The following is a 15,188-nucleotide window of genomic DNA, read 5'->3' as shown; positions in this document are numbered from 1 at the left end:
TCACATCAAATAATTTCATAATAACACTGATTTAATTTAATATTCTTTTATACATTTTCATTAAAGGTACATCACAAAAAAGGTTTATTTTATTATTTGAATTTTTCTACTTAAATTTCTCAACTGAATAACCGTACGACAAAAGGTGCTGTAAAAAAATAACGTAATATTTACCTTCATTTAAATAGTTACTTACTTAGTCTAACCGCTACAACTATAATCCCAAACATTAACAGGTTCGATAACACGATTTCTCTCGTTTTTTGTTTCGCTTCTTCATCGGATGCATTTCCATTTTGCGATCTTCTCATGTTGTTTATTAAATGTAGTGAAAAAATATAAACTAAAAATGAATAAATTGAATTTTTTGGTTTATTTTTTGAGTTGTAGTTTGAAGTTGACACTAAAAAGCTGTCTGTTACTTGATTAAAATTAATTTATATACTCAAAAACTATAATCGATATAATTATTATTAATTATAAAGACCTACGCAATGAACAAGGACAGATGTTTGAAAAGATGTAATACCACCAGATTAGCATGTTAGAACATTGCGTTATGGAACGATTTATCGAGAGGAAAAAGCATAAACTTAATATAATATGTGGGTTATCAGAAACCTAAAAAAAGATCAAGAGCACATTTTGGAGTCGACATACTACTATGCGAAAGGTACACGAAGAACATAAAAGACATCGAATACTAAGAGTATCCAAAGAAATCAACAAGAACAACATATCCCCGACATATCCAAGAACGCAGAAGAATCATAAAACTTTTACTTAGAATAGGAAGTGAGATAACTTGTGAAGTAACTTTTAACAAGAATGGCGAGCTTTTGATTGGTTTTTCCACCAGGAATGAGCTACCCGTTCAAAACACAGCGCAAGTATATTTTCTGCAACTCCAAAGGACAACGATCTATGATTGACTTCATAATAACAGAGTCCCAAGCCAACCTGAGTACTCTTCGTCACAACTTTGTTTTATGCAAAATTGTACTAATGGAAAACACCCACACAACCGACGAACCTGAAGCCAAGAAGTGGTGGCAACAAATAAAAACCAGTATACCAGAAGAAACAGCAGAAGGAAAGAGATATGGAGATAGTTTAAGCCTTCCTGTTCAACTTTTTAATGGATGAAATTATACAACAGGTGGCATCATTGAATGGGAATTGAACTGGGATACAGAATGAGCAGCAAAAGGAGCAGTACGATGTGCTACACCGATGATGTGTCATAACAGAGACTGAGCATGACCTGCAGAGACAACTCTTTAAATTCTACTCGTCAGCCTGATATTTCAAAATGACAACATCTATAAATAGAACAAAAGCCATGACATTTAGCAAGGAACCACCAACATCTTCAGATATCTAGGTATGGACATCTACTGCAGTTACGACCTTACTAAAGAAATAAGGAGTTAAGTAAATAAAGCAGCAGCCCTATCGGGATGCTTATGAGACATTATTTGGTCAAACCAATACAGCTAAACAAATAGCAAAGTAAGAATTAAGTAATAAATCTGCATAAAGGCCATTATGACCAACCAACGGTCTAGACGTCCGTGAAAATAACAAGACAAAAAACATGTTGAGGATTGCTGAAATGTGTATTTTAAGAACTACCCGAGACAAAACGAGAAGTGAGAAATGATAATTAGTTTCAAAGTAAGAAACACTAACATTTAGGAACAGTGCGGGATGCAGGATGTTGCACGATAGTGTAGACAGCGAAGAAGAGACTGGTACATCCATGTTAAGAAGTATTGTTAAGAATAAAATTTGCTACCACTTTTGTTCTAAGAGTTTTTTTTTGTAATATGCTCCGAATCCCGGGTGTTACTATTAAGCACTTGTAAAACTACGAATGCATCAAATTTTCACATTTTCGTACTTTCTCGATCTCAGGAAAACTCAAATAGGATAGAATTAAGAACTCCGGCATCAGAGATTAATACCAGGTCAGAACATTGTGGGATGAGGAAGGGAGCGCAAAGAGATTGTAGTACCACGTCCGTGGAATCTGAGATAACAACTGCCAAATATTATGGTTACAAATAGCTGGCAGTCAACTTCTAAGGAGGTATTTTAGAGACAGATCTTATAAGAAATAACAGACCTTTTTCTATAGACCGCATCTATAGGAAAAGGAAGAAGAAAAGGCTAAAATTTCTGTCATTGCGACTGCACATTTGCAAAGATGGTTGTTACATCCATTAAGTCATGGTTATCAAATTAAATATAAAGAAGGTGCAGAAGAAGACATAAATATGATTTATGGCACACGACAAGAAAGAACATGGGGTGCAGGACATAATCAGATGGGTGACACGGGGGATGGGTAGAGTAGAAAGACTAGGAAAGCATTTCTTGGTGCCTATTGTATCACATTTCCCGTTAAGAATCTTGACCCAACAGTACGCTTGACATCTATTGAAAATTTGTAAATAAATATAAACAACCACAGATTTAAGCTACTTATGTAGGGTTGAACAGGTTGGAGAAGAAAAAATAGACGGAGAATTTCGTTATCTACGTGTTTACTGTTTACTAGCACATTACAATCTAAAAACATAACTTCTACAAGTAAACAGTTGTTCTTTATTTGCTAACAGCTTTGTCGCTTGACTACAGACAGGATCATAACGGTACGATTCCTAACAAGCTTGACAACCAAGGATTGCACAAGTACTAGTAAGCATAAACCGTTCTGCAATACATAAGAACAAATTTAAACTGAAGATGATTTCAATCGTAGATTTGAATTTGGTTACGTAGTGACCTTTACACTATGTGGAAATCTAAATCGGCATTGGAACGAAGTAGATCTCCACCGAATACGTGAAAATCATATTCAAGTTTTCTTCATGATCGGTGTTTCTTTATGCCACCTAACATAGTTTCCAAATGCGCTTTAATTCATATGCCAGGTTAATTGTAATATTAATTGTTACATGTAAAACTAATTTAAAAGAAATAATAAGATGTAATAAAAGAAATCAATTTTAGATGATTTTCTTTGGAAAGATATCTCTCCATAACATCAAAAAATTGGTAATATTGTGAAACATGATTAAATTAATCTATTAAGCTCCCAGAAACTAAAAAACGAATTCCTTTTAAACCGATTACAAATATTTACTGATGACATCACCTGTTAATAAATCCAGTTTAAAAAACAAGTCACAAAATCCTCTTTAATCAGAAAACACCAATCGATATAAAATATATTACAATTCCGACAAAATCTCCACTCGAAATTTCCGCATTCTTAGAAATTAATTTCAACACTTATAGATATCGTTTCATTCAAGAAATGTGTTTATGAGTATTAACCCAGATATGTCCTTACCACCAAATTTGGTGGTTGTTTATGAGCACATATTTTCAGATATGTTACACTGTTAGAAATAATCCACGAGCACACGCTGTATAATCTAAACGCGTGTGTCTAGCGCAATGAAATTTGGTAACTTATACAATTGGAAAATTTCATTCATGAAAAGATTTTCTGGAAAAACATACCAAAAAGTATTAAAATGAGCAAGAAAATATTCATTTTCATCACAACGTTTTTAAATGTTAAATTAATTATCTTGAATAAGTTCTGAGTTACGCTATGAAGATGATAAAGAGAAAAAGATATTTTACTCGGAGCTGAAATTATTATTTTTATTAAACTAGTACCATATAAAATAAAAATAATATAAGCAAGTAAGAAGTTTTTATTACAATTACCTTTTACATTGATTGAAAACTTGCAACATGGATACATTTACTAAAATTCATACCAACACTTCAAAACTTATCCATGGACTCAGAAAACTATACATAAGACTTGAAATGGCAAAAAATCACATTAATTTTCTCAATACATGTTTGAGGGAAAAAATAACATAGAATCGACAAGGAGAGATATAACCCGTAAAATAATGAAGGATGAAAAAAGAAGACATTTCAAGAACTTGAACCAGACATACGAGGGTCTAGCAATGACACAAAGATCTCTTCAAACACATTTTCACTACATAGAAATTGAACAGATTCTAGATAAAATTCGAGAGCATACGATGTTGGTTAAGAAGGAAGACATGAAAAATAAAAAGAGAAAAATTGAAGATCTGAGGAAGAAGACGAAGGGAATTTGTAACAAATTTTATTCTTAACAATACTCCTCTTTACATGGATGTACCATTCTCTTCTTCGCTGTCTGCACTATCGTACAACATCCTGTATCCTGCACTGTCCCTAGATGTTAGTGTTTCTTAGTTTGAAACTAATTATCATTTCTCACTTCTCGTTTTGTCTAGGATAGTACTTAAACTTCACATTTCAGCAATCCTCAGCATGTCATAATGGATTTTATGCAGATTTTATAATTCTTATTTTGCTATCTGTTCGCCTGTACTGGTTTGACTAAATAATGTCTGTTAAGCATCCCGACAGGGCTGCTGCTTTATTTACTTAACTGCTTATTTCTTTAGTAAGGTCGTGACTGTAGTAGATGTCCATACCTAGATATCTGAAGATGTTGCTGGTTCTTTGGTAAATGTCATGGCTTTTGTTTTATTTATAGATGTTGTCATTTTGAAATGTCGGGCTGACTATCGTATCACCGTGGAGTGAAGTAGAAACTATTCTACTATCTAGCATATTGCGGATCCAACCCGCTATAGTTGCTTCCACTCCCCTGTCAAGAGCAGCTCTTTCAAGAGATTGTGGTATTGCGTTGTTGAACGCTCCCTCTATATCCAGAAACGCACAAACCAAGATTTCTTTATCCTGCAGCGTCCTGGATACTCTACCAACTAAGTTGTGTAGAGCCAATTCTGCTGATTTTCCCGCTTGATAAGCATACTGGTGGCGACTCAGTGGACCAGATACCAATGGCACCGTACGGATATACCGTTCCAGAACTTTTTCAAGGGTTTTCAGCAGAAATGACGTTAGGCTGATGGGTCGAAAGGCATTAGAAGTAGGGACCGAACGGCCCGCTTTGGGTATGTAAGATACAAGTACCTTAGTCCATTCTGCCGGCACATATTTCCAGGCGACACTCGCTCTGAAAATTTTTACCAAAATTGGCAACAACAAAGACCTCCCCTGCTGTAACAAAGCAGGAAAGATATTGTCTTCTCCAGGCGATTTGAAGACGGATGTGTAAGTGACGACTTTTCTAGCCACACTCCAATCCGTATTTGAGGGGCGCTTTGCCTTGCAGGAATAGCCCGCTGTGGCATTATCGGCCCTCATCATCAGGCTTCCTGGGAAGTGAGTCTGCATTAGAAGCTCCAACGAGGCTCTGCTAGAGTCCGTAAAACTACCGTCAGGCCGCCTAAGTGAGCCCAGGGGTAGTGCCGGATCTCTAGCGAGAATCTTGTGAATTCTTGCACTGCTGGGTGTGTCTTTCACTCCCTCACAGAACCTCCTCCAAGACTCTCTTTTTGCCTTACGTATGTTTTTGGTGTAATTCGTTAGAGCCTGTTTATATTTCTCCCATTCACCTAATGTCTTGGCCCGGTTGAAAAGCTTTCGGACCTCTTGTCTTTCGGAGCTAAGAGATTCGTTCCACCAGGGTGTGCCCCGATTACTACTTTTCACCTTCAGTGGACTGCTACTGTGATATGCAGAGCGAATTGCCACAGAGCTCTGCTCCGTGGCTATTTCAACCTGATCACAGTTCCTAACGGTTGCGATAACACTAGTTAGGTTATCTGCAAGGCAACTCTTAAACAGATCCCAATTAGTGCTACGGAGAACCATAAATTGGGTTAAATCGTAACAATTTAATGTAAGGAATTCACTGTTCCTTTGTATCCCAGTAGTAACGGACCATCCTATATATAAAAATATAGGTAGATACAATTAAATAAAATCACAGTATATCATAAAATACTTCATCCTTGTTAATTGTACAGGGTGATTCAAAAAACCGCTGACAGACTTCTAGGGCAGGTAATACATCAAAAATTAAGATGAAAAGTTTTAATATACATGGGGTCGCAAATGCCTCCTTAACGGGATATAGCGGGTCCAAGTTTCTTTAAAATTAAACATTATCTGCAATAAAAAGCCCTTTTTTAAAAATATTTTCAACTCCACCGCTAATTTTGTCAAACGGGCAGTATTTTGGTGTAAAGTGATCAATTATGTATCAATTGATATCTTACAAAACTTTGATTAAAGCAACAGTTTTTGATTGAATTATCAAATTTTCTACAAACGTGTTTATCTTAGAAACTATTGCTTTGATCAAAGTTTTGTAAGAGACCAATTGATAGATAATTAATCACTTTACACGCGTAGAGAGTAACGGCGTAGACAATATTTTTAAAAAAGTGCTTTTTATAGCAGATAATGCTTAATTTTAAAGAAACTTTGATCCGCTATATCTCGCCAACGATGCATTTGCGACCCCATGTACTCTAGAAGTCTGTTTTTTGAATCACCCTGTATAGATATTTTTTAATTTCCACCAATTTTGAAGTAAAAAATTGACAAAAATATCTTTTTGGCCAAGATTTTTAACTAATTCTGCTAGTTACTCTGTAGATATTGATATTTCATTATCTGTTTTCATAAACTATTTTAGTTGTTTCCTCAGCGGTATATAGTTGTTTAAAGATAATTGAACTAGTAGGTTATTTCTGTTTCCTAGCATCTTTCAGACTTTTTTCTGTGCCCTATAGAGATACGTATGTCATTCGTTGCTGTTTGGTTGGTGAGATTTTATAGGATAGGTAATTTTTTCTTTCTTATTTTTGCAAGATCTCTTATTTCTTCGCAAAACCATGGTTTAGTATGGTTTGCATTAATTTTTGGTTTCCTTGTAGACTCTTCTTGTATACTGGTTTTTATTTACTGCCACCACTTCTTGGCTTCACGTTCGTCTGTTGTGTGTGTGTTTTGTAGTTTATTTGCCAGTCTGTTTTTGTGGAGTTTTCGAATACTTTCGTTTTCGAATGCATAAGTAAAGGCATTGTAGAAAATCCAGTTCCAAAATCGGACAGAAACTGGAAGAAATCAGATCTTCGATAACTCGCAATAAGATCGGGGATTTTAAATCGAGGTCATAAAACGAGGTTCGAATTTGTTTCGGTCAATGGAAACAATTATTTAGGTGAAGAGATTGGTTTAAAATCTCAGACGAGAGAAGTTTAGTGAAGAAGTTCGGCGGAAAAAGCTCAGAGTTGGCAGTGAATTCTAGGTGGGAATTTGATCAAGAGTTAGAGTCTGGTAGAAAATTTCCAAGACCAGAAATAGATTCAGAGAAGTAGTTCAGCAGAATCTAGTCCAGGATGGAAGAGTCTAGTTCACTCCAGTCAAGAAACCAAAGAAGAAGAATAGAGTTGAGAAGTGACAATTTTGGTTAAGAGAAGTCCAATCTCTCCAACTCTAATCATTTGAATCGTTGTTTTATACAAGATCTTGAGAGATCTCGCTCCCAACGCAAATTGAACCTGAACAAGCTTTTTCCAATTATGGAAATTTTATTTATAAAAAGATTATGTTTTTACAAATTAGTTAGATTTAAAAATAAATAAAAAGCAATACTCCTGTTTTTCAATTTCATGTAATTTACATAATAAAATTTATTACATGTACATAGAAAATTACAAAGTAATTAAATTGTATCAAAGTTTTCAGTTCTTTGTCTTCATTCAATGCAACAATAAAAAAAAATCAACACAAATCATTAACAATCCTTCAATATTACTTAGTACCTCATTTAAAATCACTATGAAAATTGTTTGATGATGAATGGAGCTGAAAATACAGAACAAATTAATTACACAAAAAAATTTAATATTTTAAAAAGTGAGGTTATGTAGTTGGTACATAACCTCACTTTTTATTGATCCACCGTTAAAACTTTATTTCGTTATCAAATTAATAAAATCTATCATTATTCTTTAATTTTTTAACAATAAGAATGTAATAATCCAATTTTACCTGTTCGAATAACTCCAATAAAAACTCCGAACAATAAGAGGTTAGAAAGCACCATTTCACGAGTTCTCTTTCTATCTTCCTCAGGATCTCGAGTACCAAAGTTTCCTTGGAGTCTTTTCATTTTAATTAGCTTAAATATGTATCAATTTATTAATTATTTATAAAAATTAGTTTTTTCCACGCTTATTTCTTACATTGACAAGACTTATTTTGACTTAATTATTAATAGATGGCGCTTAAGTACAATTTAAGTACTTTTTATAAAAAATAGTGATTTTATTAATTTAGATTAAATAAAATATTGATTGAAATAAAAATAATGCTATTTTAATGAATATATTAGATTTCTTTTATGGAATTTTTAAATATTTGAATAAATAAAGTTGTTAAATTTTAAGTTGGCTCCCCTACAATTTATGACATGAGGTGAAGTAATATTAACCTCAAAAATTCGCATGTATATACATTTAATACATTGTAATAATAATTTTAATAATGAGTGATGTAGAAGATATAAAATCGAATAAAAAAACTAGAACGAGGATTCGACGAAAAGTAAAGTTTGAAAAAGAAGTTTTTTCGAAGGAGGAAGCTCAAAAAATATTGGATAAAGATTCGGAGAAAAAATATAAACAAAAACCACCTAAAAAACGTAAAAAAGGACAGGAAGAAGTTATAAATAAAACAGAGAGTGGACCTAAAAAGAAGAAAAATGACTCAGATGATTTAAATAACCTAGAAAATGAAAAACCCAAAAAGAAAAAGAAGAAATCGAAAGTTGAACCAAATCTTGAAGAAATTTCGTCAAAAGATGACCAAGATCTTGAAACAGATGACTTAAACCAGGCAGATTCACCAGAAGAATCTAAAAAAACCGAATCGATACGATCAAGGAAACGAAAAAAATACCAACTTTTGTTAGAGGAGAAAAAGTTAAAATCAGAATTAAATTTACAACAAAAATGTTTGAATTATTTATCACAATGGAAACATAGTAAAGATACGTGGAAATTTGAAAAATTAAAGCAAGTTTGGATTCAACAAAACATGTTTAATCAAGTTAAAATTCCTGATGAAGCTTGGGAAATTGTTGTGGATTATTTTAATAATTCTAAAGGAAAAATTAAGTCTACCGTGATTGCTGGGGCTTTAAAAATTATCGAAGAAAATAAAAATGTTGAGGAAAATGAGGATAATGATGATGATAGTGAAGTTATGTATAAAAGAGCTAGGTTTATTATACAAAATATACAAGAATAAATTTAGTTTTATGTACAATTTAATTATATTGTATTTATTATTTTTAAATATAAATTAAATTAAAAAAACCAAATTTTAAAATAAAATTTAATTAGACCGCCATCTATATGTTCGATTCTTAATTGAAAATGACAAATGTCACAATAAACATAACCTATATTTTATCATTTTATTAAATAAAAATGAATATAATTCATTAGTAAAGTGGTTTTACATCCTTATAAAATGATTAGAGAATCAACAAGGTATTTAGCGTTAAAAGAAGATGAACCTCCACCAAAAAAACTTTTAACAGAACGTGACATTTTAGTTAAAAACTTATCTCAAAAGCAATTAAATACAGATATTAACATAGAAAGGTAAAAAATATTAAAAAGAAACAAATAAATTTGATTACAACAATTAATGTTATTATTTTAAGGTATTTAAATCATCAAAAAGTATTTGAAAATAACTCTTCTAAGCACATTCCGTTAACTGCTTGTCATTCTGGTGGATCATCCTTAAAAGAATTTAAAGATGTAATAAATAAAGTTGAATATGTGGAATATTTAAGATCTGCAGGTTTAGAAAGCGATGAAATTACATTATTAGTGGATTATCAACAAAATAATCTTAATGCGGAGAAATATAGGAATATTGAAAAATCAATTTTAAAAGATAGAATTGAAAAGGTTTTAAAGATTGTTAAAGAATTCGAGGAGAAAAAAGATGTAGATGAAAAATTATGTTTAAAAAGTTGTATGGATGATATTAAAGATTTAGAAAAAAATAGATTTTCTCATTTAAACGATGAATTTTTAAATCCAAAAAGAGTACAAAAAAGAATTAGAAATATAAATACTAGAATTACTAAAATAGGAAAAAGTGATGAAACAAATCTTGATGGAGTGGAAGATAAAAAATTATCTGGTATTGATCGATTTGTGCCACAATATGTAGAAGAATCTAAGTGGGACAGCAAAATCCCAGAAGATTTTCAAAAAAGCAATGTAAAAACGTCCAAAAGAACGATTATGTGTGCTCCAAAAAATTATTATACGATTAGAGATGGGAAAATCGTTAATTTAAATCAGACGAGTATTCAAGAAAAATGTTCCCTAGAAATAAATGGTAATAAATTATCCTTGGAAGATATTAAAAAATTACCTAAATTCACAAATTATAACCCTGGAGAAGTTTCAAATGTATTGTACTTAAAAAATTTACCTAAAAGTATTAAAGAAAGCGATTTAAAAGAAATTTTTATGGAATTCCCTAAAGTTACATTTAAAGTAATGATGGGGAGGATGAAAGGACAAGTTTTTGCGACTTTTTTAAGTATGTATTGATTTTTTTTTTTGATACTTGTATAAAATCTTTTTAATTATGTAAGTATATAAGATATTTTTATTTAAGGCTCAAATGAAGCTTCTTTAGCCTTAGAAAATTTGAATGGTTTATTAATAAATGGTAAACCAATGGTTATTGCTTATGGAAAGAATGGAAACGTTTGAAGAAATTAAAACCACATTGTTCTGTTCATAAGAAATAAATGAATATTTAAGATACAAACTTAATCTTTTATGAGTGTCTTTAATTTTTATTTAATACTTTTTCAATTCCAGAGATTTCTTAATAGAGTAAAAAAGATATATTATAATTTATCATTTCAATAAAGAAGAGTCTACCAAGACAATAATTAATAAATAAACAGCTATATCATATTGCGAAGCAAGATCGAAAAGCTCTTTATGAATTCTCTCTCTGACTATGTAATTTACCTCCATTTGCTCCAGTCTAACATTAGTTCCTCTGGTCGTTTGATATCCTCTGTCTTCCCAGCGGCCGTCTTCTCACTGGGGACTCTTCTCATATCATCTTAATAACACATTTATCTTATCTCCTAACATGGCCAGGCCATCTCAATCATTCAGACCTTTTTATTGTTACTATATCTGGCTGGTTACATAGTTCTTCTAGTTCTCTATTAGTCCTCATTCTATGCTGGTGTGTGATATAGTCCTTAACTGGTCCGTATCTCCCTCTAAAAATTCTTCTTTCCGCGATTAGTCGGTTCTTTGTTGCGTCATCGTCATAGGTCTTTTAACTGAATGATATATTCTTATCTTCGTGTATTCTGTTATCACTCTCTTGTGTCATACTATTGTGGGAGGTGATTGTAGCACCTAAATCTTTAAACAGATGAACGTTTTCAAAATTATTCTGTCTCGTTGCTCTATTCGTGTTGTAATTTTGTTTTATCTTCATTGATTTGTAAGCCGACTTCCCATGCAGCAACTGAGCTGTTGATATAAGTCTTCTCCATGGATCTTTATTCTAAGAGTTTCTTCGTAGTGACCCCTATTGGCCAATTCATTCGCCTTTTTGTTGCCCTTAATTCCAATATGCCTCAGAACTCAGATGAGGATTACCTCCATGTCTAATTGGTGTATTTAAGATCTTTGTATGATCCAGGAGAAAATGCATGGATGTTGTTTCTATACAGATTTGGCATAGCATGTTTCAGTTTATTGTAAATTTCTGCAATTAGAGGACGAGATTTTAATAACGGACGGGAGATGAAGATTTCTGATATATTATGTATTCTGTTTTTGACGGGACAGTTGCTGATGCTTAGGCTTTTCTATTCAGAAACCTAGTACACAAATATTTTGCTCTAATCTTAATGGATGTTTCTCCTTCTTCGTTGGAGGGGGTGGGTGACGATGTAAGTACTCCAAGTATTCATCTATTTGCTCGAAACAGATTAAAAGTAATTTGTTAATTGTTATTTTAGGCAATATCCATAGACCGTACTCAAGTTTAGATCTGACGATCGTTTTATATAGTGTAGATAACATTACAGGATCATCCCCCTATCTGAAATTCGATAGAGATTTAATTAAATTAATGCCTCCAATACAACCTTTGTTCGTGGTGTTAATGCGCTCTTTCCAACTAAGCTTACAGTTGAGATAAAATCCTAGATACTTTGTATTTTCTACATATTCTATAGCAGTATTGCTGTATTTGATGATAGATAAAATCATATTACTCTTTCTAGTAAACATCAACGATTTTGTTTTATACGTTGAAATATCCAGTTGGCGATCGCTTAAAAATGTATTCAGGAACTCCAATGCTATGTTTATCTGATTTACTGCTGTTTCTGTACTCTTTGAGCTACAATATATAACCAGGTCATCTGCATAGCTAATTGCATGAACGCCAAGATCTCTCAATTCGTGTTTAAGGGAAGACATATAAATATTGAATAAGATGGGGCTTAAAAACTGCTTTGGGGGAGACCATTATAACTTGCCCTGATTCCAATCTTGTCGAACACACTATTCAAGTCTGTCCGACACCATACCCTCGAAGCTTTTCCTAACAAATGATATTAAGGATATAGAGCGATAGCTATTAGAGTCGTTTGGGTTTTTATGGGGTTTAAGAATTGGGACAATCAATACCATTTTCGTTTTTCTGGTATATTATTACCATCACGTAATATTTTATTATAGATTGATAGTAGAGTTACCTTATAATTTTTAGGGAGATTCTTGATTATTTATTTATTTACAAGTAGGGGACGGCAACGGGACGAACCCACAAACGCAGTGCCACCAATATGTGTTTATACAAATTAGCTATGGGAAATAAAATACAAATGAAAATCCAAAAAACAAATATTAAAATTAGCAGCTTAAAATGAAAATTAAAGTAAAACCTCGTGGACGGCGGACCGAATAGATCTCCTGTATGCCAATACATTTAGGCCAAAAACGTCGGCCTCCAATCTATCGACTGTCCTTTCCATCCTCAATACCGGGGAGTTGCGATAAGCATTCGTTCTCGCTGTGGGTGCATAAAATAAAAAGTTGTCATACAAACCATTCACCAACTTAAAAAGAAACATGGCATCGGAACAATAACATCTTTGACGGAGGATGAGAATGCCTCACATGCCACACGCTGAAATATAATCCGTATATATTTTCTTAAATTTAACGCATAAATACCTCACGAACCTTTTCTGCACACCCTTCAGTCTATCAATATACACCTCATATTGCGGGTTCCAAACAGTACTGGAATACATAAGAATACTAAGAACGTATATCATGTAGAGATCATTCTGAAGTTCAGTGTAGTCATTGAGGCTAGAGATTGGCGAAAATATCTTTAAGTCATCGGCATACATAAGAAATTTCTAAAATTGAAAACAGATACCCATAACAACTACCCATAATGCATGATCTCAACCAATCTAAAAGGCCAGGATTTATTCCTATTCGGCGCAACTTCAGAATAAGAATCTCATGGTCCACTCTGTCGAAAGCTTTACTGCAATCCGTAAATATAGCGTCAACTTGGTTTTGATCATCTCCAGACAAAAAAAGCTGATCAGTATAATATAACAGATTAGTTTCGACAGAGTGACCAGAGAAGAATCCGTGTTGTGCTGGTGTTAAAAAAGAACGAACAAGTGAGATGATTCTTCCATATAAGATTTTCTCTAAAATTTTACGCATAACATAGAGTAAAGAGATAAGCCGATAATTATCAACCGAACCTCGATCGCCGAATTTAAATATCGGAACCACCCTGGCCCTTTTCCACACCTTGGGGAATTGGCTATTTGAAACTGATAAGTTACAAATTATCAATAACGGTGTTGTCAATGCTTCCCAATATTTATTTATCACGATAGAGGGAATATTATCGGGCCCTGGACCTTTACTTGGAGAAACCTCCCGCAATACCCGCTGAACCTCAGATAGTTCTAATGTTTCAGTCGCAACATTGCCGCAAGCAACATTATTAGCAACCTTCCCATTGAGTTTAATAACGGAGGGAATGCCATTGCCACATGCCTATGATCTATGTCATCAGCAAAAGCCAGTATAATAACACAATCGTCCTGTTTGAAACCATTCTTGATTGCAAAGAAGATCAACAATTTTTCTACAAGTCTCACTGCAGGCTTTTGTGAGATTAATTCATTTTTTCAGTGTGCCAAGTTCTGCCATGACATCCTCCAGCGTCACTCTTATGATGCTATCATATGCCGGTTTAAAATCTATAAAAACCTGGTGCAATATCACACTGGCAATCTCCTATTAGATGTTCAACATACACTATTAGCCGATCCAATAACATTAGGGAAAACACTTTATATCCTGTGTTAATAAGGGATTTATGTATGTACTGTAACACTTTTTTCCAGAGAGTTGGTATTCGCTCTTCTTTTCACATTTGGCAGATTAGCTGAAAAAAAGCAAGCTTCAAAGTTTTTCCTCCATATTTTAGACATTCTGCCGATATAGTGTCGCTATTATTTCGTTCGCCGATAGCTTGTAATACTTCTTCCACAAGGGTTTCAGCCGTAAGAGATTTATGTTCATGCCTGCACATCCAATAGCTTCACATGTAATAAGGTACCTCTTGGTTTAAAGCCGTTTTCATATTCTGTACCTCCTGGAAATAGAGTCTAGTGCTAGTCTTTATTCGATTTGACTCTAGTTCTTCGAGAATATTCTCCTCGTGTGCCCTGTTTTTGGATTTTATTGTTTTGCTTTCATTTTTCCTGGATTCTCTGTATTCCTGTCTATTTTGTTCGTTTGGATCTTGCAGCATTCATTGTCAAGCCAATTTTCCTTCTTTGTATTCTTTGTTTTTCCTACAGTGATTTGCACACTGTGAATCATTGAATTTTTTATTGTTTTCCACCTTGCGTCAGTACCATTTTAATTTGCTGATTTACTGATTTATTATAGTCTCCAGAGTTGTTCGATATTCAGTTATTTTTATGAATTATTGTACTCAATTATGTACATGATTCATGAAATAATGCCTGAAACCAATTACCTCAATATATCTCTTGTACTGCCGTTAAGGATCGTCCCATTATATTAATATCATTTGAGTAAACTGCCAGCTGAACTTTTAATTTCCTTATTACGTTTTCAAAAACTAGATTA

At 33.2% G+C, this 15,188-nt stretch overlaps 2 protein-coding genes and 2 long non-coding RNA genes across 4 annotated transcripts; 2 read left to right on the top strand and 2 right to left on the bottom strand.

Moving 5' to 3' along the window:
- Positions 1-13: 13 nt before the first annotated feature.
- On the bottom strand, positions 14-525 carry LOC139431778 (uncharacterized). The gene is made up of 2 exons (XR_011641841.1): positions 197-525; positions 14-148 (listed from the first exon to the last, which is right to left on the bottom strand). It is a non-coding gene; the product is annotated as an uncharacterized lncRNA (long non-coding RNA).
- A 7,038-nt stretch (positions 526-7,563) lies between these two features.
- Positions 7,564-8,175, bottom strand: LOC111421408 (uncharacterized). The gene is made up of 2 exons (XR_002707197.2): positions 7,963-8,175; positions 7,564-7,776 (listed from the first exon to the last, which is right to left on the bottom strand). It is a non-coding gene; the product is annotated as an uncharacterized lncRNA (long non-coding RNA).
- Positions 8,176-8,372: 197 nt separating this feature from the next.
- LOC111421409 (cholesin) lies at positions 8,373-9,245 on the top strand. Its single transcript, XM_023054554.2, has one exon. It carries the CDS (start codon positions 8,458-8,460, stop codon positions 9,220-9,222), a length of 765 nt encoding a protein of 254 aa, XP_022910322.1. The 5' UTR covers positions 8,373-8,457; the 3' UTR covers positions 9,223-9,245.
- A 101-nt stretch (positions 9,246-9,346) lies between these two features.
- On the top strand, positions 9,347-10,781 carry LOC111421405 (RNA-binding protein 41-like). Its single transcript, XM_023054547.2, has 3 exons — positions 9,347-9,581; positions 9,644-10,542; positions 10,621-10,781. The coding sequence occupies exons 1-3, from the start codon at positions 9,448-9,450 to the stop codon at positions 10,716-10,718; spliced, it is 1,131 nt and encodes a 376-aa protein (XP_022910315.1). The 5' UTR covers positions 9,347-9,447; the 3' UTR covers positions 10,719-10,781.
- The last annotated feature ends 4,407 nt before the right edge of the window (positions 10,782-15,188 follow it).

The sequence above is a fragment of the Onthophagus taurus genome, chromosome 11 (assembly GCF_036711975.1).
Source record: "Onthophagus taurus isolate NC chromosome 11, IU_Otau_3.0, whole genome shotgun sequence".
In the NCBI taxonomy this organism is placed as follows: Eukaryota; Metazoa; Arthropoda; class Insecta; order Coleoptera; family Scarabaeidae; genus Onthophagus; species Onthophagus taurus.
Note: the sequence above shows the minus strand (reverse complement) of the source record. Positions and strands in the feature narration are given on the sequence as shown.

Coding starts and splice junctions, on each gene's coding strand:
- LOC111421409 (XM_023054554.2), top strand. CDS start 8,458: ATGAGTGATGTAGAAGATATAAAATCGAATAAAAAAACTAGAACGAGG.
- LOC111421405 (XM_023054547.2), top strand. CDS start 9,448: ATGATTAGAGAATCAACAAGGTATTTAGCGTTAAAAGAAGATGAACCT. Junction 9,582..9,643: donor ACAGATATTAACATAGAAAG/GTAAAAAATATT, acceptor TATTATTTTAAG/GTATTTAAATCATCAAAAAG. Junction 10,543..10,620: donor AGTTTTTGCGACTTTTTTAA/GTATGTATTGAT, acceptor TTTTTATTTAAG/GCTCAAATGAAGCTTCTTTA.